Source organism: Megachile rotundata, chromosome 3 (genome assembly GCF_050947335.1).
Source record: "Megachile rotundata isolate GNS110a chromosome 3, iyMegRotu1, whole genome shotgun sequence".
In the NCBI taxonomy this organism is placed as follows: domain Eukaryota; kingdom Metazoa; phylum Arthropoda; class Insecta; order Hymenoptera; family Megachilidae; genus Megachile; species Megachile rotundata.
The window spans coordinates 19,389,901-19,413,511 of record NC_134985.1 but is presented as its reverse complement, the minus strand read 5'-3'; the positions used below and the strand labels follow the sequence as shown (position 1 = coordinate 19,413,511).

At 45.9% G+C, this 23,611-nt stretch overlaps 1 protein-coding gene across 2 annotated transcripts in view; it reads right to left on the bottom strand.

The window, feature by feature from the left end:
- LOC100881722 (Krueppel-like factor 6) overlaps nucleotides 1-22,395 on the bottom strand; it is a 267,921-nt gene extending 245,526 nt beyond the window's left edge. Inside the window, exon 1 of one of the 2 annotated variants that reach the window (XM_076530111.1) lies at nucleotides 21,067-22,395. Coding sequence is in view for 1 of the 2 variants with exons in the window: in XM_076530110.1 (XP_076386225.1) it covers nucleotides 21,067-21,168 (102 nt within the window). In the remaining variant the exon portion in view is untranslated. The remainder of the gene's footprint in view (nucleotides 1-21,066) is intronic. The other variant, XM_076530110.1, reaches the window with a different exon arrangement.
- Between the last annotated feature and the right edge of the window lie 1,216 nt (nucleotides 22,396-23,611).

Below are 23,611 nucleotides of genomic sequence, written 5' to 3'. Positions count from 1 at the left end.
CGGAAGCAGCAATTAAAAGTTTCATGGCTTATCTCGAGCCGAACGGGGATTCGAGGATACTGCAATTAACCGAGTACGATGCGGGAAGAATTGTAAAAAAAGGAGTAGCAGGTTAGGGCGGCTCGTTAAAAGAGGAACCTCGATTGACCGATTGAAAAGATCGATTTTTTTTTCGCGTTGAGAGCTAAGGCACCGCTGCACATCTATCGTAACGATGGACATTTGTACGCTTCGCGAACGCAGTACGGAAATAGTCGATTGCGTAATGTCTACGACATGAAATTCTATCGATCTATTAGAGAAGATTTGACGCGTAGGTGTCTCGGATGAAGACGATGAATCGAGAGACGTCGACGCTAACGAAACGAACGTCGGTTTACAACGATAAGACCTCGTAAGTTTGGTGGTTCCGTTCACGAGACGCGTACGATTTGTTGGGCCGGAACTGTTGGTAGCGTCGATGCCTGCCGCGGTGTCTGGCCCGGGGATGATCGATACTTTGAACTTGAGTTAGCAGAAACAGGGGAAGCGGAAAGCGGAGACGATCGTGCCTCTCGTTGGCGTGTCGCGTGACGTATAGCATCGTGGGATCTATGGTCGCAGCATTAACGGTGATGTAGCGTCCCTGAATGTAATATCGCGTCGCGCATAACCCGATCCGCTCTAACGCACGATCCGATATTACTTTTCGGAGGAATAAATTCGAGGCGACGTTGCCTAGCGTAAAACGTAAACACACTCGAGAATATTTGAGCCTTTCGCGAAATATATTATCTTCCTGCGCGAACACGACTGCAAACATTCCGCGACTTTTCATCTCGCGATAGAGCAAACGTTCCCTCTCGGTTGCGCGACGGGGAGAGAGCCAGGGACACGGCGAACGATGAACCGTAAAAAAAAAATAAATACAAGGAGAAGGGTGGGAAATCGTGATACGAGCGGAAGAAACGAGCGAAGCGAGGGATGTTATCGCAAAAATAGAGAGACTTTCGTGGCTTCTTAGCGAGGGTGGAAGCATAGAGCGCGCGGACGCAGCGGATGCAGGCGAGGGGGCAAGTTAGAGATCGAAGGAGGGAGAGAGGAAGAGGGGGGTACGAGAGAATTCATTAAGGTATGAATAATGCGTCTGCGATGCCAAGGCTGCTGCCGAGAGCACCACCGTGCATACCATGGTCTGGCCACGGCACGGGTGGAAGAGCATGGCTAAAATTAAAGCGGATTCACCCCCTCCGCGGCCACGGCCTCTAGGCGAAAACGTTCTTCGCCACTCACGGTCGCCACGTGCTTTTCTTCGAAGGAACAGAGAGACCCGCCTGGCGGGGAAGAAACGGTGGAACGCGAGCAAACGACAAGAGACCGACCGGCAAAAATGTCTATCGCCGAGGAAGAATTTAGAACGGGACCTAAGTCTGGCGACAAAAAGCTTGTCGCTATGGGAGTGCTATTAAAATCATCCTGGCTGTATATCTATTTCAAAATCGAACAAAAAATCCCTCTCCATTTTTCTCTTTCCCTTTTTCGAGCTACCTAATTCTTTTACTTTTAGGGGAAGTTATCGTAAACACGGTAAAACCACGATATTTTCCTGTCGGATAAAGTCTCGGTCGGAAATGGCAACGTTACAAATTTTAAGAACCGTGTCAAACGACACGCAGGATCAGTAAGGATGGTTCGAGCAGAGTCTTTTTTAACGATCATACACATCTGGCCGATGAAAAGGGACAGAACGGGGCTCTGTTTACCGTGACGAAGATACTAATGACGTTAGAGGAGACGCGACGGTGTAAATTCATTAGCAGCTGGCGTCGCGTCCCGTTCTTCGTGGATTAAAGCGAAGCAACTGGAGCACCGTGGTTACGATCGAAACTCGGCGTCAACGGTCTTTAAATGTGACGAATAGAGGGAAATTAGAAACTGTTGGAAAAACCAATTTCGTGTCTACCTCGTTCTATGCCGCAATTTGTATGCTGTACAACGGTCTACGTTTACTTGCGAATTAAAAACGAAGACTCTTTACTTTTTAAAACGATTTACGCGGAATGCTAAACTGTTGCGTGTTCTCGACGTAAAAAGCACCCGTACTTCATGGGAGAGGAAAAAATCGAGTGACTCTAACTAACGTTTCAAAGATGAGTACACGAAGCAGAATTTAAATGATCAGTGTCTCGTTGTCGCAAATTTTATGCAAAGATCTTGAACTTGGTTGGCAGTCGGGTTACCCAGGTTCAAAGATCCTGGCGTTGCCACGTGCAGAGGTGTAAACTGTTGGAGTATCCTGGCATGGATGCTTGCCAGATGCCTGCCAAAACTGCGTTTCGAATGTGTTCAACGAGCTACCCAAAGGCCCAACACAGCGCTCGGAAACCGACGACTGAGCGACAGCTGGTATTACTGGCCGACGAGTGAAATATGTAGTGTACGGAAGGTGAACGAGTATCGAGAAAGAACACGACGAGGAAATATCCGAAGCGTTTTCCGCGCGAAAGATCTTCGTCTCGAAAGGGACACGTCATCGAGCGAGCGCCAGGGAGCTAAAAATTCGTGACATCGGCTCGGATCGGTGAAAAATTTTCAGGCGACGCGATAACGTCGGACGTGCTTCCAGCAAAGGATCTCGAGGACAGAAATATGACTTCGATAAAGAGTCGACCGCGATCGATTTAAAAATTGTGTAAACAGTGGCTGGTAAGTTCGTTCAAATATTCAGCGGTCGGTGACAGGAAATGGAATTTTTCGAGATCGAATTCAGAGTCGAAGCGCCGCAGACGCTAAAATTATTCTCCCGCGTTTTCGTCGCGATTCTTACGCTTCGCGCGGTCGTTGATCAGCTAATGAACCGAGACGCAGAGTTAATTACCCGTCCAGCAACTGCGCCGTCGAGAATACAAGATGTAACCATGCGTAGAAGCGGAAAAGGATCAAGAAGCGAAAGGAAGCCAGTAACCGTATTTCAGGGGAGTTTTGTCGGTGAGCTTCAACCTCGAGAGGTAAAAACAACGAAAAACTGACTGCAGCGAAGAAGAGGAGACAAAGTAGACTCCTGAATGAGTAGCAAAAGGGAAACGCGATAAAAAAAAAATGAAGCGAAACGAAGGAGAAACGGCGTCGACTGTTACGCTGCAAGGATAAGCGAGGTAGACGAAGAAAAGGATGAAGACCTCCTTCTGAAGGAGTCGTCGACTTACTCGAGATATTAATTTCTCGTTAAAACTCGCTCGTCGAGCTTTCGAGCAAAGACGGACCACCGCGCTTCGAAATGGCACGAAACAGACGGCCGTGGCAAACGGAGGGAAGCGGAAAGAAGAGGAAGGAGAGTACAACCGGGCGGAGAAGAGCTGCCGTGAAGAAACTCGTTGGCCGTCTTCGAGGCAAAGACCGTGAACCGAGCGACGATCTTCTTTTCTCCACGACAGCCAAGTAATTACGGGGACGAGAGATACCCGGTCGCTAGAGCGCGCTTTATCTCATCACGATCCGCCGGAGCGGTCGGACATCGAGCACCGCGATCCATGGACGGCGGATCATTTGCCCTCGGAGCCTCCTTGCATGGATCTTATAAATACACGCTCGTTTCAAGAAACGATAGTTTTTACAAAGTTGCGGTATCTATAATCTCGAATCGCCAAAGTTCGAGGGTTCCAAAATTTTGAAGTTTCAAAATTAAAAAATTCAAAGTTGATCTCTCGGGGGATCTCCGCCGCGGAATTTGCATACGACGCGACGATTTGCCGGCGGATAACAATTTGAGGTTCTCGGAACGAGCGTAATCGCTTCCCGGAGCGGGAGTACGCGGAAAAACAGGTATTGTAACGCGTCGTTAAGAGCGACTCGCGTTATCCCTACTTTTCCGTCGATCTACCGAAAACACTGGAGCAGCTTTGAAAGGAGAAAAAAAACGAGTGCGCGTGAATTACAACGCGTTCCGTATTATTTCACTTTGGTGACAAATTTCGCGCGGAAAGAAGAAAAGGTTCGGTCGAGGAAGAGATGAACGGCTGGTGAAAGAGCTGGTAAACGGTCGGCGATGGTATGAGAAGAGGAACGGGTTGGAAACGAAGGGGAAAAGAAAAAGAACGAGAGCAAAAGACACAGGGAACGTAGCGGGTGCATCCGCGTGCAGCCGGCGGAAGTACGGAAAACGACTGGCCTCTTTTTCCTCCATCCGGTTTGAATTACTATCATCCCGGCGAGCATTGTCTATTGTGGCGGAGAATTATTTTATTATCGCTCGGTCGACCGGCTCCGAATGCTTCCGTGAAAGGCAACGGGGCGAGAGAGGGTTGTCGGCGCGGGGGGAGGATTGTGTGCAGACGCGGAGGTACGAGCGTGCAGAGGCTGCACGGTTCCGCGATTTATTGATCTCGCGAAAGAAAACGAGAGGACCGTCGAAAAACGCAGCCGCGACCAACCTTCGCTTCGGTGAAAATGGAAAAATATCGGACGGAAGTAATGCCGTTCAGACTCGCGCCGCTCGCGTAATTACCCCCAACCCCTTGCAGATTTTACGATCGTTTCCACGATTTGTAGCGGTATCCGTGACCAGAGTCGCGACGTCGAATGAATACGAGCATTACGAGTTGCACGTTTCCAGGTTGTTCGCGAAACGACCGCGACGAAAGCGATTTAAGGTACAATTGATAGCGGGGTAGTTTTGTCGAACCGGGAAACGCCGGTATGCAACGGGCCCTGTTCGATTACGCGAAAAGGTTCGTGTTTTTTAACTGATTATTTTAACAACGAAAACAGCTGAGTGCAACAGAAAATATTATAGACGAGATCGGAAACTTAAATTATATGTCTTGCCACGTATGTCTTTTCACTGCAGCGTCGTGTTGACTGCCGCAGTAGAAACAGACGCGTATAGCAAGACGAAACTACCAGGAAGATTTAAAACGGCCTTCGTCGTTTGGACTCGCTCCAAATAATTGCCATATAATTTACAATTTCTATTGATCGATTACGATATCACGGTGAAGCGTTCAACAAATCGTAGAACGGTGTCGATGGCAGGAAGAACGATGAAGGGCGATGTGGCACGCAATCACCTAACACGACAGCGAATTACCTGATAATAGGGCTGACCTAACGAGCCTACAGCGACCTTTTCCAATTAATTAATGTCGCTACATCCGCGTTTAGCCAATATCCAACTAGATGGCAACTTGTTAATTCTCGAATGACGGAACTTTAACGATTAGATTTCAGTTAACGATTTAATACTACGAATTCGTCTACTATTTCAAAAAATACTATTTCTTCGTTTCTCCGCTATCGCAGTGAATCGGTGAGACGGATAATATCGTTTCTTGCTTCGTCGACAAGCTGCAAGTCCGCTTCTGAAGTCGGAACGTCCACGCGCGTAAATTCGCAAGGACATGTCTATACAGCGATTTCTGTGCAGCCGTCGAGGCGCAGTAACGAGGAGATCGCCGCGTGTTACAGCGAAAACAACATTCTGCTGCGCCTGTCGGTATCGATATCGTGCTTGTATCGAATTTCGTAAGGGACAACGATACAACCAGATTCGCGCACGCACGCTCTTCGTGTTTCAAGCACGTTGTCGTGTGCACTTTAAACTAAGCCTCAAGTACCTTCCCTCTCGCGTTACAACTGTTTTGTCTCGATGAAGCCCGCTTCGATTTAAAATCGTAAATGAACGCACGCGTTCTTTCCAGTCACTCCACTTTCAACTTTTAATACACTCGCTGTCTCTTCGAATGCCACTCTAAATTTAAATTGTTACTATGAACATATGTTATTATGAACATATATATTTTCATTAAATAGACAATAGGAATATCTGTTCAAATTGGCCACAAAAGAATTTGTGATAAGATAGGTAAAATACAACACAAGTTTTTTTCATGTTTTTTATAATGAATACTTTGGAAGATGAAAGAAATTTTGACCGCGATTCGTAATTTTATTGCAGTATCAGTCAAACGGTGGCGATCAGGAGCATTGTATCACAGCGTCCACCGTATCGAGGTCGAACGTCATTCCTCGAAATCGATTAGACTTTTTTCTATTGGAAATTGTATCATCACGAGACATCCCCGCGAGTTGAAAAGTTTGTGACGTCAATGTGCGCGTGTAAATAGGACTGTGGAGACAGATACGGTGGCTGGAATCGAAACGAGAAGTCGGAAAACAGATATTGATCGCGTCTCGCGAGTACAACTCGTGAGTACTACGCGTCGCGAGTACACGTGCGCGTTTTCAATGACGCAAGGATTTTTCGAGCGTCGCCGAGCTACCGGTGCATCGAATCGATTTGTTCGTAGAAACCGGTACTCGGTGCTTGAAAACTCCAAGATCAGACGATTTTATCTCGAGAGTCGACGTACGCTGATTAACGTTAACTACACTTTCTAATCTTTCTCAAAATAAAATTTATTCTTGACACGGTGAATACTTCGTAACCGGAGACCCGTTGGTACCGAAGTCTGGATTAATAACGTCATCTTTAGTCCCACGGTTTCCTTTATTATTAGGTTTCGAGACTCCCACGTGTACAATAATTATACGAAGTTATAAAATAAAGTTTATGGAACAATTTAATGCAAGATTGTTTCAGGTAAACTTCGAAGCTCACAGAGTTTCTCCCATTTATTACCATTGTATACAAGTTTGTACCACTCGACGCGAGAAGAACTAATTGATATAATTACTTATCGTGAGAATGTGTTAATTTCCTATATTTAACGACCCGTGTACTCCATTAGCCCTGTTGTAAATATGCAGATAATTTAACGCGGATGTCTCGAAAGGTTATCACAGAGAATCGTAAATAGTATCGTCACAAAAATTGATCAACGGCTATGGTATATTCGAAGGGTAGTTTCTTGGCGAACGATCGAGCAAAGATACGCGCGAGTTTCGATTCGAGTAACAATCGGTTTCGCGTATCCCGCGAGTAGTAAATAACGTCGCAAGTAGATCCGACGTTGGCTCGGCACCGCCATCAGTCTGCTTAACACCTACCATCTGTACCGGGAGACAGGGAAAGCGGAACAATAAATTTCGTCTTTTTTCTCTGGACGAGGCGAACGTAAATAATTGTCTGCCAATCCCTTCTGCGTCGAAAGTCACGGTATCGTGTATCAGCGACGAGCCTACGCAATGCATCGCGCCAACGAAACAAACTACCATCCGCGAAACGCCGCGATTATGATTTAAAGATGCTATCGATGCACGCCAGAAAACGTCCTCCTCGATTGCCAATCCTTCGAACTTCAACGCGGACGAAAGAAGCGATCAGTCACCGAAGTTTCACCCAATTTGGCGGAACGCTTATGAAATATTAATGGGAATCGGAGAAACTTAATTTATTCCCGAGACGCGATATCTAAACGGCCAACCAGCCTCGTTGGTAAATGGCTTAACACGCTCACCAGACCCTTCTACGTGGACGTAACCACACAATACGTGTCCATCATCTCTTGTGACAAGAGAAATCATTCGTACGCGATCGCATGGCGAAACTGGTTGCGCTGGATCGTTCCAGGACATCTTGCTTCACGGAATTGTACAGCGACAGGAGCCGCTTCAATAATGCTCAGAGCAAATATCTTATTTGTATCGGTCGAGTACGCGGTTATCAGTGATTCTCAGACAGGAGGTACAAGGACTGATGAGCCCTCCAGCGCAGATAACCCGGTACATATTGCAGCTAACCCTTGGATACTGCAGCTAGGCCTTTGCTAACCCGGCAATTAGGTGATCCGTGATTTAGAGGGGCTTCTCGAACTTCTTACGGAAATGCATTTACGAGAATAGTAATTATTGGAATTGCTGATCAATTTTTAAAGCTTCAGAACTACAGCAGTACCAAGTTTCGAAATTCTGAAATTTGTTCAAGTTACAAATCCGTGGTGAAACGTTCGCGAGAAGCACGATACAACTGTACGACGATTACGAGATCATCCGAGGACTCAATCTCTAGCATGGCCTGACAATTGAATCACGAAAACTAATCGCCGAAGAGATCGTGCATGAAGAGTGACCGCAAGATCGTTCCAGGACATCGCGTTCAATTGAATTGTACAGCGACAGGACCAGTTCTGATAACGTTTCGAGCGTATATCTTATTTGTATCGAGCTTGCGTGTCAGTGGTTCTCAGAGCGCGAGCGATAGGATCGTTTCAAACTCGAGCAAGCAATAACGATCGAAGGGTAAAGTTAATCGATGAAAAAATAGAAAAGAACGATCGGTTATCGCCGGTACACTTCTCGAGTACGTTATCCATCGCGTTGACTTATCGCTGGCGAATCGTGTAACCAGCGAATGCGTTTTCTTAGCGATAAACGTGGCTGGCAGTAAAGATATCGTCTGGACGTAAAGCACGTTGGCGTCGTCGAAGGGAGAAAAAAGAGGAAGGAAAAAATAAAGAATCGTGAATCGAACGTGATAGTCGTCGAGACCAGCGTCATTGTTTATTAGCAAGATTTATCGGGCTCTCCTGCACCGGTAATAACACGGCACGCTGATTTATTCAGATTTCATTCATGAAATTACGCTTCCACGGAGCGTGTGCGTACATGCCCGGCCAGATGCAGCGTGCACGCGTGCATCCGTGGCTTCTTCGTCGCACCGACTCGTTCGAGTACCCGATCGTTCCGAGCTCAATAACTTTCAAACGCAGGACAGCTTTCCAATCTAGCTCATTAACATCAATGATGCTCCGTTACAACGCAGCCGGTCGACTCGAGGATCGTTCAGTGGCGCTCATGCGAGAGGAAGCCAAGCCGATCGGTTACGATTACGTGGCCAACACGGGAAATTCGAGTATCAGACATGAAATCGATCGGTCGTATCGAGTTTTTCCTTCCCTTGTCTCTTCTTGTCTCGCGCGTAAAACGAATCCTGTTTACGAGTCGCCTCCACGTAACGCGTTACGTGCTACCTGTTTGCTACGATTTAACGGGTCACTTTTGATCCAAGGTTGCATTTCATGCGTAACGTCGAAAGATAAGAGCACCGCAGCAGCCGGTGCATTTTTCGACGGTGAATGCGATTAGAACGATTAATGACTTGTACGGAGCGACGTTCAGCCATCCAATTGGAATTTAACGCTTTAACTACCGTGTACTAAAGTGGGTACGCGACTGAACTTTGTAGAGCAACTACGCGTTCATATATGGTCACAGAACAGTACTTCGTTCGACGAAGTGTCAAGCATGTCCTGGAAACTTTTTATGTCTCAACTGCTGTTTTAAACATAACTATTCTGTGATTGTAATTAGTGTACGGTGTTCGGTATGATGAAATAGCTTTATTACAAACTTTCTGCAACTATTTGTGGCACGTTGTGCACTCAATTTTTATAAATACCTTTTACAAGCGTTTCTAAATGCTTCGTAACCTCGTTCGGGTGCTCTAAATTGATAGTGAAAATTTGTTAACGATAATTCGGGAGCGAATAGAAAGTTCCCGCGGATATTTAGACAAGCTTGAAATATGTACTCCAGCAGGCATATTCTTTTCGACGATTTTTCACGCCGTGAACGGCTAAAAAAGTAGCGCCAGCCTGGTCTATCGTTGCCAGATGTTCCCCGAAAAATTCAGAATTTTTTCGTCGGTGCCCTACGACGGGTTCCGCTTCGCGTGGGCAAGCCCACGTTTCCACAATGACACCGAGATTAATTTTATCGAACACGTCGGTTATGGAATCCATTGTTTCCTCGGTGTTTTTATTTATCCGCAACTCCTTCCGCTTATTTTTAACTCGGACAGGTTTATGTCCGTATTATTCATCGACGTTCTCGGAAAAACGTCTATTTGCGTTTCAGAAATAATCACAAGGAAAATCGAACGCGTAACAAGGCGATGCGCGTTTAATAATAAATTCTACGCTGTCGAGTTTTCCGCGATGACAACGGTTAACAAATTCGCGGGTCACGCTATTGTAACGACGATTCACGGCACGACGAGCAATCTTAATGTATTTACAGAGCTGAAACCCATTAACGCGTGTCTGCCAGTTGTTAACGACATGGCTGGCTGGCTGAACGAGCAGACAACTTATCGTTTCGCTTCCGGCCGTGAGAACGCCGTTACGTTCTGTACAGCTTAAGACGAGCCTAACTACCCAGTCATCCACCTATTCTCCTCCGTTGTTTATCCTTTGCCGACCGGATTTCCGTGTCGATCCTCTTAACCGTCGATCGACGACGAAATTTCGCGAGTAACGTCGATGCAAATGTCGCTACCGATCCGATTAACCGTGCCTCCTAGTCGAACAGGGACCAAATGAAACTGAGATAAGATCGCTAAGAAAATTCAACGAGAAGCTAAAAACAAGGAGAGATTTTAATCCCAGCCAGGCGAAAGTTCCTAGAAGATCGAAGCATCGAGCTCGCGCATCAATATTCATGATTCGTTTTTATATTACGTTGCATCGAGTTATGTAACGCCGGTAAAAATAGCAGTCGGGAATGATTTTTACGTTGCATCGTCGCTACATTTCTACGCCTTGAATCTTTACGCATCACATTTGGCGTTCGATACGTTTTAAATCACGTGTTAGAATTCTAAGCATTACACCTTAATTTAACGCGCTGCTTCTTCAGACGTTAGAGTTCTACGCATTGAAATTTTCTACACATTACATCTTAACGTATTAGAATTCTACGCGTTGTACCGACACGCGTTAAAATTTCACGCGACATATCGCCACGTGTAACAAATTTACGCTTTGTATCGCTATGTTTTAGAATTCCACGCGTTACATCGACACGTTAAATTTCTACACTGCATCTCCACGTGTTGGGATACTACGTGCTGAATCGCCACGTGTTAGAATTCTACGAGATACACCATTAGAATTCTACGCGTCGTATCACCACTCTACAGAATTCTACGATCTCAATTACTGCGAGTGCGTTATATTGCCATACATGGAATAACGCGTAGAACAAGCATATCTCCGATATCGTTAATTCCTCTGTTAAAAAACGCTATATCTCGACTGATATTGAAATTGAGTAATGCAGGTATAAAGTTTAGTACGGTTAATCGGATCATCGAGCAGATTTTGTGAGCGGAATGTAAGCGTTGTACGAGGGTAATCAATTCGATGCTGAGTCATTCGGTACAAATTAAACGGCTTCATCGATCGAGCACGGTATACCTGGGAGCTGCTTATCGATGAATCATAAAAATTCGAAGTAAACGTACTAGCCGCGTAGACGAGTCTATCAATCATAGCACGGTTACACGTATCACGGTCCATCAATCAAACCGGCACGGTATTACGAGTTTCCCGCGCACAGCGTTTTCCTATTTATATTTTCGCCGGATCCCGAGTTATCGACGGCGTCCGTTCAAATCGATTCTCGACGGTAAATTTATCGTGTAATCGTGTCGTCGCGAATTAGAAACCAGATTCGGGTCGAACCGAGGAAAAAGAACGTTCCTTTCGAGTTTGTTAAGCGGATCCATTTATTTTCAACGAATCGACGTGCGAAACTAAAATTAGTGACGGCTACCAAAAGTTAGAGCTCCGACAGAGCGTCGAGTCTAATCGGAAAAGAGGTCTGGCCAAAGTGCAGGTGTTCGAGAAGACGAATTTAAAATGTGTTCTTCTCCCCATTTATCACGCGGACCAAATATCCAATTAGCCTACCTGACATTTAAAATATATAATCCATAGCTCGACACACTTGACACGGAACACCGACTCGTATAACAACGTAACATCAGCAGTTAATCGCGTCGATTTCGAAGGAATTTTAAACTCGGCCAGAAAGGGGACATTATCAGCGCGTAATTCGAATTTTTTGCCACGAGGAAATGCTAAACGTCGCGTTTAGAAACGCGACCTAAAGGCGCCACTCTAAAGTTAGCCGAGTCTCTGTTCTCCGAGCTCCAAGAATAACTTTACCGTGTCCTCCCGTAAACAAACAAAGACCATCTGACATGTTTCGAAGTTGAACATTACTCTGTATGAGCAGACCATGTGTTCCGAAACACCGTTGTTTCACGGTACCTGCAATTGCGTAATTTCCTTCGACAAATACACGGTGTTCTTTTATGCAGGAATTTTATTCGTGGGAGAGAGGCTGGCCGGGTCTGGCGTCACCTCTTGTCGTATTCGAAATTTCTGATCCTATAATCCCGTCGTCTGCATGCAAATGGTAAATATTTAACTTGTAACATTCCCTGTCCCACGAGGGGGGTTCAAAAGTCGAGCTTTGTCCGTCACTCTGACAAAGTGGCCCTTAGAAAACACCATCTGTTACATTCTCTGGGACCAAGAACGTGGGGTAACATGGTAAACAAGAAATTGTACACCATCGTCGAAAATTATACGGCCCTTTATGTTCCCACTGTTTAACCCCGCGCTAAATAAGAGCTTCTCGAAAAACGGTTTGGCTTTTCCGAGTGGACAATCATCGGATAATCGGTGAAGAAGGAATCGACGTACACAGTTTAAATATTAGCCTATTTACGACGCTTTCGTCGATAATATCGCAAAAGTCTCTTCGATATCTTACGAATAAGTAAAAAGAGAATCGAACCGTGTCTAAGACTACTCGCGCAACTTGTCTTGTTTCCGCGCCTAATTTACAACCGACAGCTAATCAGCTAGCGGAGTTATTCTAATAGCGTTTACTTACAATTCGAAACCCGGTTCTTTTTTATTTAGGATGCGTGTCATAATCCCTACCGTGGTACGCGCGAAACGCGCACTATAGATATTTGCACGTTGCAAAGACCTTCGAAGCGAGGACGTACAAGGATCGAAACGTTTTCAGAAACAATTATTTCAGCCTCGATTCGTTTTACGAGCCATCCGAGATAATTGCTTCGCGTCTTCTAAAGGTTCTCGTCTAAAAATTTTATCACCTCGAGAATGGTTGACGTAAGTGTCCTAAAATTATCGAGCACCGATTGCGTACTCGTTTTATCAGGTGAGACGCGTACGCGTGTTTATTTTCCCAACCGAAACGAGTAAGCCGTAATGAGTTGTAAAATCCATGCTGTAAAAACGGAACAGCGTGTGCATTACATCGAGACGTGTATTACCGAATTCCTAAATTCCTCGTTCAATTATAAAACGAATCTCGCGTCGTTACTATCTATAAAATTGTAAAAAAGGTTCTCTAGAATAAACGTTTTGCAAGAATAACCTCTGTTCAAATCTCTCGAGAACTCGAGAAAAAATGATAAGAGAAAAAACGGGGAGAAAAAGAAAACAACGCGGACGGACTACATTCGCGATATAACGACGGAAAAATATAAACGTGGAAAGTTGAAGTAATCGGTGTAGTTGATTCGTTATCTTATCTAATCACCACCTCCACGGGCTAACCTTAATTGATCAAAACAGTAAATCGCACTTACTGGTCGCCCGCACCGTTACAACGATCACGTTACACGACAATCGAGTATCTCTCTAACCGTAAATAATTAAAGGAAACTACGCGGTGCTCGAAGACGTGACACGAGCGTACAACATGCCGTGATCGCGCTTTTTATCGACGACGAGACCTTGCACGATCGGCGTAATTCGAGACTCGATAATTTATCGTCGTTTCGAAAAGTATGAGGATAATTTGCAGACCGACCGTAATCGAAACGGAGCGCGCGGCTTTTCGCAATTCGTTGATATCGAACGTCCGCGGACGAGTTTTCGATAAATTTTAATAAGATCATATTTCTTTTTTGGACGCAACGGCGAACACGCGCGCGCAGCGCGTCGATCAAAACGGCCACAAAATTTGTCCGACCGATCAAATCGACCGACCGAATGACGGATAAAAGGGGACGAGCTAGAGGAAGACCAATTTGTTTTTATCGGTCCTTTGTTTCTCTCTTTGGTTTTGTATCCCCTGTTCTCCCGCCTCTCTGTTCGCTTTGCTAGCACCGGTTCGATACAAGCGACGCGGCGCGGCGCAGCACGTCGCGTAAAAGCGCGTTAATTCGAGCGTGACTATCTACGCAAATTTTCCTCTACCGATTGTGTCTTCGACAAAATGGTCAATTATTAACGGGGAACATGCTCGCGTTCGCCACCCGGTTATCCGTTTTGTATCCTAGCTTTGTTACGGCAGATAATAGAACGCGCAGGCATTCCTTTAATCTATCGCTACCGAAATCACGTATCCGCGATTAATCGTTTAGCCGCAAGAAATTGTAAAACGATTTTGAACGAAAGATATTCCACGATGTAAAAGTACAAGAAAACAGAGCATACAATGCATGAATCTGAAGCATTATAGAGACGTAACTGGTACATCACTCGAAGACACTACGAAGATAGGGAAGCTCAACGTTATCTACGCTGGGTAAAAATTTTATACGGATTAAAGAGCTGCACACCTAACCGCGATAACTACGACTGACACAGAAAGATTGTGCCGCAACACGCGAACGAGTAAAGAGATACTCGTTGGGAGAGTAACGGTTAAAGCGTCGCGTCTGCATCTAGCATAAAATCGTTCATTCAAAAACTGTCGGGTGCATCGAACACGCCGTACGGTGACTCCAGAACACGAAGGACACCGAGAAGTTACGCAAAGCCACGCATCTCGATGAGAAACATCGAGCGTAGGTTCCCGAGGTGCGGCCAACGTCCTTCCAAGACGTCTGGGTCTGCTACGTAGCGTGTATATACCGACCGGTTTGATCGGTTGTGTCGCCTTTTTCTGTCGGCTTTCCCAAGCGTTTCTCTCGTCTCTTTCTCCGGCGATCGACTCTCCACGAGCGAACTCGCGCGCGTACATGCCTTCCCTTCTCGCATTTCCGGTTTCCAGCACTCTACCGCTGACCTCCGAGCGACCCGGATCGCGAGATTAAACGCGAACAAATCTCTCCCGTTACCTCTTGTCCCGCCCCTCTCGCGCTTACGCCGGATATCGTGCAACGCATCTACTTTGCCGTATCGAGCCGGTAATAAGTTGTACAGGTAGATCGGTTCGATTAACCCCGGGGTGACCCGCGATAAAATTAGCCCCGGTAACCTGACCGAATTGATAATCGGTCTCGAACGATTTCCACTTTTCTCCACCGTGTATAACCGGATTCGCAACGGAAGTACCGGTGTACTGCTACGTCCGAGCATGCGTGTTCGTTTTGGCACGCGCGAGGCATAAAGCCGCGCGGCATGCCATCGCAGTGAGCGCACCGAGACGAAACTCAGAAATAAACCGCGCGTTCCCGAGGCTGTGTATTCGAAACGAGCCGAGTTCGGACCCCCTCAAACGGAACCGGGAACGAGGGATAAACGCGATTGTACCGTAACAACCGCGAGAACATCCTGCGTTCGAGGTTTTCACGGGACGCTTCGATACTTCCCATGAGTTGCGGAGACCCGAGCCAGAATTTACGCGATCAGCTGTTCCCGGGAACGCGAGCTGAATTAGCGCGAGTAATATAACGCGTGGCGATCTACAACGGGGAAATAACATGCATGGAAATATCACGAGTAGGAGTTCTACATGTGGGGTTACGTTGTGCGTAGAGATCTAAGGCGTGAAGATACCACGCACAGGTGTACCGTCTGCGGAGATGCCATGCGTGAAAATACCACGTGTAATTATGAACCACTTAGAGATACAGTGATCTAACGAAGTAGCTAGATAGTTCAATCTATATGCAATCGGACATCGTGGACGCAAATAAAATTCGCGTGGACAGATCGATCGGAGCAAAGGAGAGATAGTAGAAATTACGATAGTTTGGAAAACGGGTTCGAAGAAAATGCAGCAGCAGGTAGGTAGAGAAGGAGGTTGTACCATCGAAGGTTAACAATGCCACGTTCCGTAGCCACGGCTACAATGGCATCTTTCGCATCACTCACATTGCGAGCCATTGTACCGGGAAACCATTGTTTCTCGTCCCATTGCGCGCATCGGTGGCCCAGAGGCGACCGAGGGGTTCGGGGGTTGGAAAAACGGGGGTGCTGGAAGCTGGAAATACGAACGGGACAGAGTCGCGTACCAGCGGTCCCGTGTTCTAGACAAAAGAGTTACGTCAGGCCCATTCACCCAAAACGCCTTTGTGCGTCCGGATATTCTTATTCCAATGCCAACACAAGAGAAACGGAACAGGGGAGACAGTGGCAGAGGAAAGATCGGTATACACGCCGGCACTCGGTCAAGTCACCGGTGTCGTGTGCCATTTTAAACCCGTCCAGAGGGATTTTTGCTCTTTTCTCTGTCCGTAACAGAAACGTGCGCTCACCTTCCCCCCTTCTCGATCGACTGGATTCGCGTTTCGAAAAATATACGTTCGCCCGTGTATTCGACACGTCGCATCGTATCGCTATATCCGGGGATTTTTTCGTTTCTAATAAAAGAACAAAACTTGTGTACATATCGAACTCGCGGGATTTTCAAATTCTGTTGCCCCGATAAACTTCGAATAAATATACACTGGAGTTTGCCAATGTGTGCGGATGATACGGTCAACTTTTGCCGTTGACTCTGCTGTAGAAATAGGATTTCGAGTTATCGATAAACTTGTACAAGTTTATTTGCTTCTATATTAGGAAACCGTTCGGCAAGGGACTAATAACTGTCCGAGTAATGCAATAAGAGTATCGTTGCATCGATCGTTCAACTACGTGTTTGAAAATTGCAACAACTGTTACTCTCGATTCCATTCGACGCACCGGTTCAACGTTTTCTCCGCATAGTCGATGCAAAACACGACGCAAGAAAGGGTAGACGATCCGAACGCGAATTTTCAATCTCGCGCGTGTATCCACGTTCGATCGCTCGGTTATTTATGGGCTCGTCTGTAAAATTCGAAGCTCGCGAGGGAAGCAATACACGTCCGGGTGAAAGTCGTGCAAAAGAAACTCTCACGAAATTCTCGATAGATAAGCGAATGCAACTGCGAGGAATAGAGAAAGATCGTTGTCGCCAATACAAGCGACGACAGACCAGGATTGTGAAACGTACGTATACCGATACACACGCCATAAAATATCGCGAATATGTCGTAATACCGAGTGGAATCGGCGACTGGTGTCTAAGAAGAATACAAAAATATCGTCGATACGACAGTCACGAGCGCATAATTCATTCGCGTCAAACTTTTGCGCGACTTTAACCACCGAAACTTTTACGCGACTCGATTGTAGATGTGTTACGTCCGATATTAAAAATTTTCAAACTTTGATTCCATCCTCTGTCCTCAAAAATTGCGGAATTCTCAAATTACGGCAGCAGGAATTTTACATACGAATTCGTAATCAGAGATGGAAACGAAAAATTTCGAATCGATCGGACACGACTCGTCATTGTCATTTTTTCATCCGGCTAAAGATAAAACAGGACGTAACATTTTATTCGAATCACGCGCGAAATCTATCGAATCCGGGTAAAATTTAATCGAGAATATTACAAACGGACTCGTTGGCCGGTTAAATAAAAAAATTTCGTATCGAGAACGATGATATCATTTCCCGCGTATTAATCGAGCAAACAGAATCGCTCGCGCAAAAAATATCTATTTAAAGTAACATCGTTGAATCATTTTCAGAGGGAAAAAAAAAACATATTTTCCCGTACTACGATACGCACGAAGACACACGAGGAATCGTACGGTAGCTTGCATATTACGGACCTTTGAATCCGCTTAGCGTATCAAGAATGAATAATTCATCGCGACTCGATACGTAGGATGTATTTCAGTAATTGCATCAGGTGTTAGATGAAAGGAAACTTCAGCAAGGTCGTCCGACACCTTACACTAGTTTACTTTTATCTTGGTCTTTTTTTCTCAGACTCGTTACCGCGTGGTTTCGGCAATTATCGTAATTAGTTGCATTAACAAGTAACGTTCCGGGAACAGGCGCTCGAAGAATTCAAGCATCAGGAAACGATCGATACCATCTTTCAGTCGACGATTCTATTTTCCTTGCTGGAAGAACACCGTATCGCGATTCCGTTTATTTTTAGACGCGAACGTATATCTTTGTCGTAACAGTTAATTAACGCGATCGCGTTCTCACCAATTGCATCGACGAAATCGAAACGAAGGACCTACTTTCGTCGGACCGTAATTTTCGCTGTAAGCTTCCCAGTTTGACGAACGGTCACGCGAACGAACTTTTCACTTTAAAAATCGGTCGAGTTACATCGGTTTTGACGGCGCGGCGCATCGGCCGCTCGTTTCGTCGGCAACGACGATAATTGCCGGCGAAACGGGCCCATGTAAAGTTCAGAATACAAGAATATACGACAGAGTACCTGTCGAATCGCATTATCGGTCACGGGAGTAACGCTGTCGCGATGTCGATGTGACCCAACCATCTGTTCACCTATCGGATGACGCTGTCCGTGTACATCAGCGTGTTAACTCGCGAAATGGTATCTCGAAAAGCTAGTTGTTATTTTTGCAAACGGACCGGAACGAAGCTCCAAATCGTCCGCTCCGAACCGTGTAACAGACCGATGAGCGGGACTTTCGTAAACTTGTATATTAGACATAATGAGATCGCGTACCAGGATGTCTATATTTGCAACTACAAGTTTTGGAGTGTTCGTTGAAATAAACTGACGCGTGTGATCGTTCGATATACGATGATGGGCAGATCGAGCGCAGAAGAGTTCATGGACACCGAAAATAGCTAAAAGGAAGGGCAAGACGAACGAATGCATAGAGGGACCGTGATCGAAGAGGACAACGAAACGGAAGGACAGACGTGGTCAGAGTGACGTATTTCTTGGTCGATAATAAAAACAGTGAATCGTACGGGTAATTAACGAGAAAGAGGAGAAAGCGAGTACTAAAGTGGCGGTCGGTTTTCCACTGGGAAACCCTTCGAGACGTTCAATTAGGCAGCGCGCCAAACTAAAGCCGACCCAACAATGTTGCGCGGGTCAAATGTCGAGTGCCAAGCGACAAACCGAGATTTCCTTGCCATAAATTCCCCTCGTAGCCTAACGATCAGATACGCCATCGGTAATTAAAGGAAACGACGATTAAAAGGTATTACGCGAACGCTCGATAAAATCTGACGATACTACCCGGTTACTTTCTCGAGCTCATCGAAACTGTCTCCGCTTAATTACCCTTTGAATCACCCGCAATATATATATATGTGTGTGTGTAAGGGATTATTCGCGTGTGTGCATCGATCACGATTTCCCGACTTCATTAAGCTAAACTCGACTTTGTGCGTTCATAGTTATCGTATCTAATTAGGCGATTAAGTAATGGCATACTCCAGAATTCATTAAATTTAATCAGCAGTTAAATTCCTGACCTAGATAATGTTTGCAAACACGACGATAACCGTGATACCAGATTCTAGGAAGAACTACGCGATTCATTTCACGATGCTATCTAATAAATGAGAATTCGCCTTTCTACCACTTGTATCGTACGTTTTGTAACTGATATAATACGGTGCTGGGGAAGGGAGCTTCGTAAGAAGCGATTGTAAATCGTTTAACGTTCGCGTGACCATTCATGGGTCTTCTTGGAACCAGGAATTAGTTTTCTTCCGTTCATTTCTTTCCATCGGCTTTTTGCGCCATCAAGATTTTTGTCATTTCTTATGTACTTTATGACTGGTTATGCTTTATCCGTGTTTTTTCAGATACCAGTAATGAGTTGGCAGATATAAACGCTATCGAATAAATGATAGCGTAGCGAAACGTACTTCAGAATTTTAGACACTTGACATGGGAGGAAAGAGAGGAGCGTTACTTAACAAAATAGCGAAGTAAAATCCTATACACATATATTTTCTTCAAGGTTTAACGATCATTCAAGAATGCTAGATAAAAATAATTATAGGAATATTACTATCAAAGGATTTCAGTTTAAAAATATTTTAAAAATACTTTTAAGCGCGATATTTTGCCTGAGTAATATATTTGAACATGGCAAAGTAAAATTGTTCGAGGAAACACGTTAACAACAAATGTAAAGTTAAATATGAATCATAGTTTCATATTGTTCCTACCAAGACAAAACATTTAACACTATGTACTTGTAGCTCGTGTTTAGAGTATATGTAGATAATTTCCTCTAAATGTTACTCTTTTTTTCGCTTGTTTTGGTGGAACTAGTAGGACTTAGAGCCCGTATAGATTTATCGCGTTTAAAGGTTTAAAAGGAAAGAGGTATCCGATGGCGCCAACGTCCGTCCTATTTTAAATGGAACGAGGAAACTGTTGTACACGGACTGAGATATTGAATGGGGAACAAGTACGCGCCCCCCTTGCCTTCCCCGACCACTGGAAGGTCATTGCACACTCGTAAACAAACAGGACGCGCCGTCTGTAGTACGCTTGGCCGCGTCACTGAACGTACACACCGATCTAATACCGCGGCTCAAGGTCGTCCCGTCATAATAGCCCGTCGCATATCGGTAATCGATTTAAACGGAGTTTGGCCGAAAAATCCATTGTTAAAACTACATTATGCCTCGCCATTAACCGCGAATTCGAGCCACGCGATAACGTCCCGATGGGGCAACGTTAAATTAACGATGTTTGTAAATAATCTTGACCGTTTCGTGAAATTCACGCGCCACCGAGCAGATAATTTGGTCTATTACGCGTGAGTGAACTCGGTGGACAACGAAGAGACATTTACTAGCGTGTGTTGACCGTTAGAAATTCAAATATGGCGGTCGAGGTTACGAGCGCCTTTTCGCGTTCGAAATTCACGGCCGGTGCTTGAACTTCTTCGTTAGCGCGGTTTTATCTTCGAACGAACCAATGTTTTCCCGTGAATTATCGTTTACGTTATACTCGATCGCACGCGGAGAATCGTGCGTACGCTTATCGACGCTTAACGATATATCGATAATCTCGTTAAGAATAATGGAACCGTTCCAAGTAGAATGCAACGTGTAATTTCATTACGTATCGAGCGTAGTTCGATACGTAATCCTGTAATTCGAATCTATCTATTCGCATTGAAACTTCGAACCTAATCTAATCTAATCTGCCTTCGGAGCTGAATATTGAAATTGAAGTAATAAATCTGTGTACGAAGGTAGGGCAGGTTCGGTTACGGGTTTTAACGATATCCTAATGGCATTATCAATATCGGCGTAGAGGACTCTTGTTTGGGTACAAAGTAAATGCACTTACCTGTTGCCAATGATCCTCGAGCGACGGCTGGGCCGAAAAATATCCGGTGTCGTGTATGTCTTGCAACTCCCTAAATATGTTCCCACTCGGCAGGATATCCATGGTTACGGCGGTTTGGATCCGTTCGTAACTGGCTTACGGCACAAGGAAATAAAACGACTTGGAACCAAACGAAATCAACCAACAAGAACAAAACAACAAAACAACGCGGCTGGGTCGGTGGTGTACGAAGGACTTAGATGGAAACGGAGCGCGGTCACTAACTGCACGCCGATGCCGATACGCGACTCGACGCGACTCTAACGCACGCACGTACACGCAGCAGCAGGTAGTGGCACGCACACGTGCTTATCATCGAAGAAACACCGACGGTTACGACGTCACCGTAGTAGGATGACCGACAGGGACCGATACGGAGCGAGAAGAGAGGTTCACGGGCGACTCTGGTCGACGAGAACTAGAGAGGGACCGGCTGTGCTCCGACCGCTTCCTTTTTCCGCGCGCGCACAAACACCACGAACCGTTGTTTCGAGCCGTGAGACCGATATGTCTCGTTGCACTACCGGCGTTTACTGTTGTTGTTATTGTTGTCGTCGTCGTCGCCACTGGCTGTAGTACGATCGTTGTCCTACGGACAGCGAAACTCTCACTGCAACGCCGTTGCTTGCGCGTATCGACGCTCTGTCTGTTCTTGATAGCGTCGCGTACACGAGACACGCGCGACAGCATCCATCATACGTGGAACGTGACAGCCGGGAAAGCTTGTAACCGCGAAAGAAAGACGAAACGTCAAAGCGCCGGCACGAGCGACCCGGTATCTGTTCGATTCATTCGGCTTTTCGCTTTTCTCTCCCTCTCTTCAAGTTCGGCCGTTACGTTGCTCCGATTTTCGGCTCTCGCCGTGGCTCCTCTCGTACGAGACAGCCTCGGTATCACCGTCGTCGAATCTTCCTCACTTCTCGCGTTCGTTCGCTACGAGAACTCGTGTATAAACACACTTTGGCCGAGGAACACACGCGGCTCTGCCGTCACCTACCGGCTTTTTTTCCCGCGACACTTTACGGACGCCGTGACGTTACGTCACAGTTACGAATCGCGCCGGTTCACCACGATCGAGTTGGATACGCGTCGCTGGGGATGAATGGCGAAGAAACACCGACGAGATATTAAACACTCCGCAAGGAGCGACGTTATCCCCGACCGCTAATGCGTACAGACTCTTCCGCGCGAGCGCCGAAGAGTGACTGACGTTCCCTTGCCATAACTGTGCGCGACGAGGCCCGAACTCGACCGAACGGTACCGAGCGCGCGTTCGGTGCCGGCGACGCTCTATCGTGGCCGGCGACCGCTGCGCGTCGTGGCAGCACTGCTCGGTGGCGTCGCGACGCCAACCCACGCTCCCCTTGTCTTTCCCCTAGCGTTCACCAACGATCTTTGACTCGCGTGCCATTTTCTTCCCGGGATATCCTTGGACAAAATTAGAGGGATTACGATGCTTATGGGACGGTCTTAGAAGAACCGTTTTATACCGAATCATATAAATTATATCTCCCTTTTTTTGCTCTGTTCCTCGCTGTTTTATTTAACTACCGTTTCACCTTCGTTTAATTAGTTCGACTCGAGAAAGCCTAACTTTTATTAAAATCGGTCAAACCGGTCAAGACGATACGTCTCAGAATTCTTGTTACAAATTACGCGAAGTATGTTGTTGTTCGGTACATTCATCGTTTTAAGCCGATTACGTTCGTTTACCGTCTACGATTTACACCTACACGCGTGTGGCTTAAGATCCTCGATTGTTTATGTATTTATCCCGTTTACTTTCAATTTAGAACTTTGCATGCATTCGACGCAGGTTGTTTCAGTGTTAAATAAAAGTACGTTTTGTTCTTGCAGCTCACTTTTCTTTACCACGCTCTAATAACCCATTCTCTTCGCTAGATTATAAATATTCCGAGAACCGCATGAGTAGCGATTGTTTCCTCCGCTCGCGATTCTAATCTTGTAACTCTAATTCACGTTTAAATTGGTTAACTTCGCTCGTTCGATACATCCTCCCGTTCGAAGGTCCAATAAAATCCGAACGGTTTCAGAAAAACTTCCTGCGCCATTGTTTCTTGCTCACGTATGTTTAGTCGTCTTTCACGGGCGACGTCGAGCGCGAACGAAGAATTATTTGCGAATGAATAATCGGCCGTGAGTCAACGCGTGTTCGAAGCGCGAGCGGAGAACGCGAGGAGATGGACGCGTTCTATCGCTGTACGTGATTCACGGATACAACGCGTTCGTTAAAAGCTGTTTTGTTGACGCTGGAACAGCGCTCGGGAATGTCAGATTAGATATGTAAGCGGCATTTATGGCGAATGGAATTAGAAGACCGGCTCCACTTATCAAGACCGTACCTCGTTTCCGTTCGAGCTATCGTTGTCGAGCTATCGCTCCGCTGCACCGAGAAGCTAACCGCCAGATTCGAAATGCTTCCTTCTAGTCTTTTTCTCCTGCTGTCCCTTTTTGCCACGAAATATTCTCCACCGAGAATGCGTCG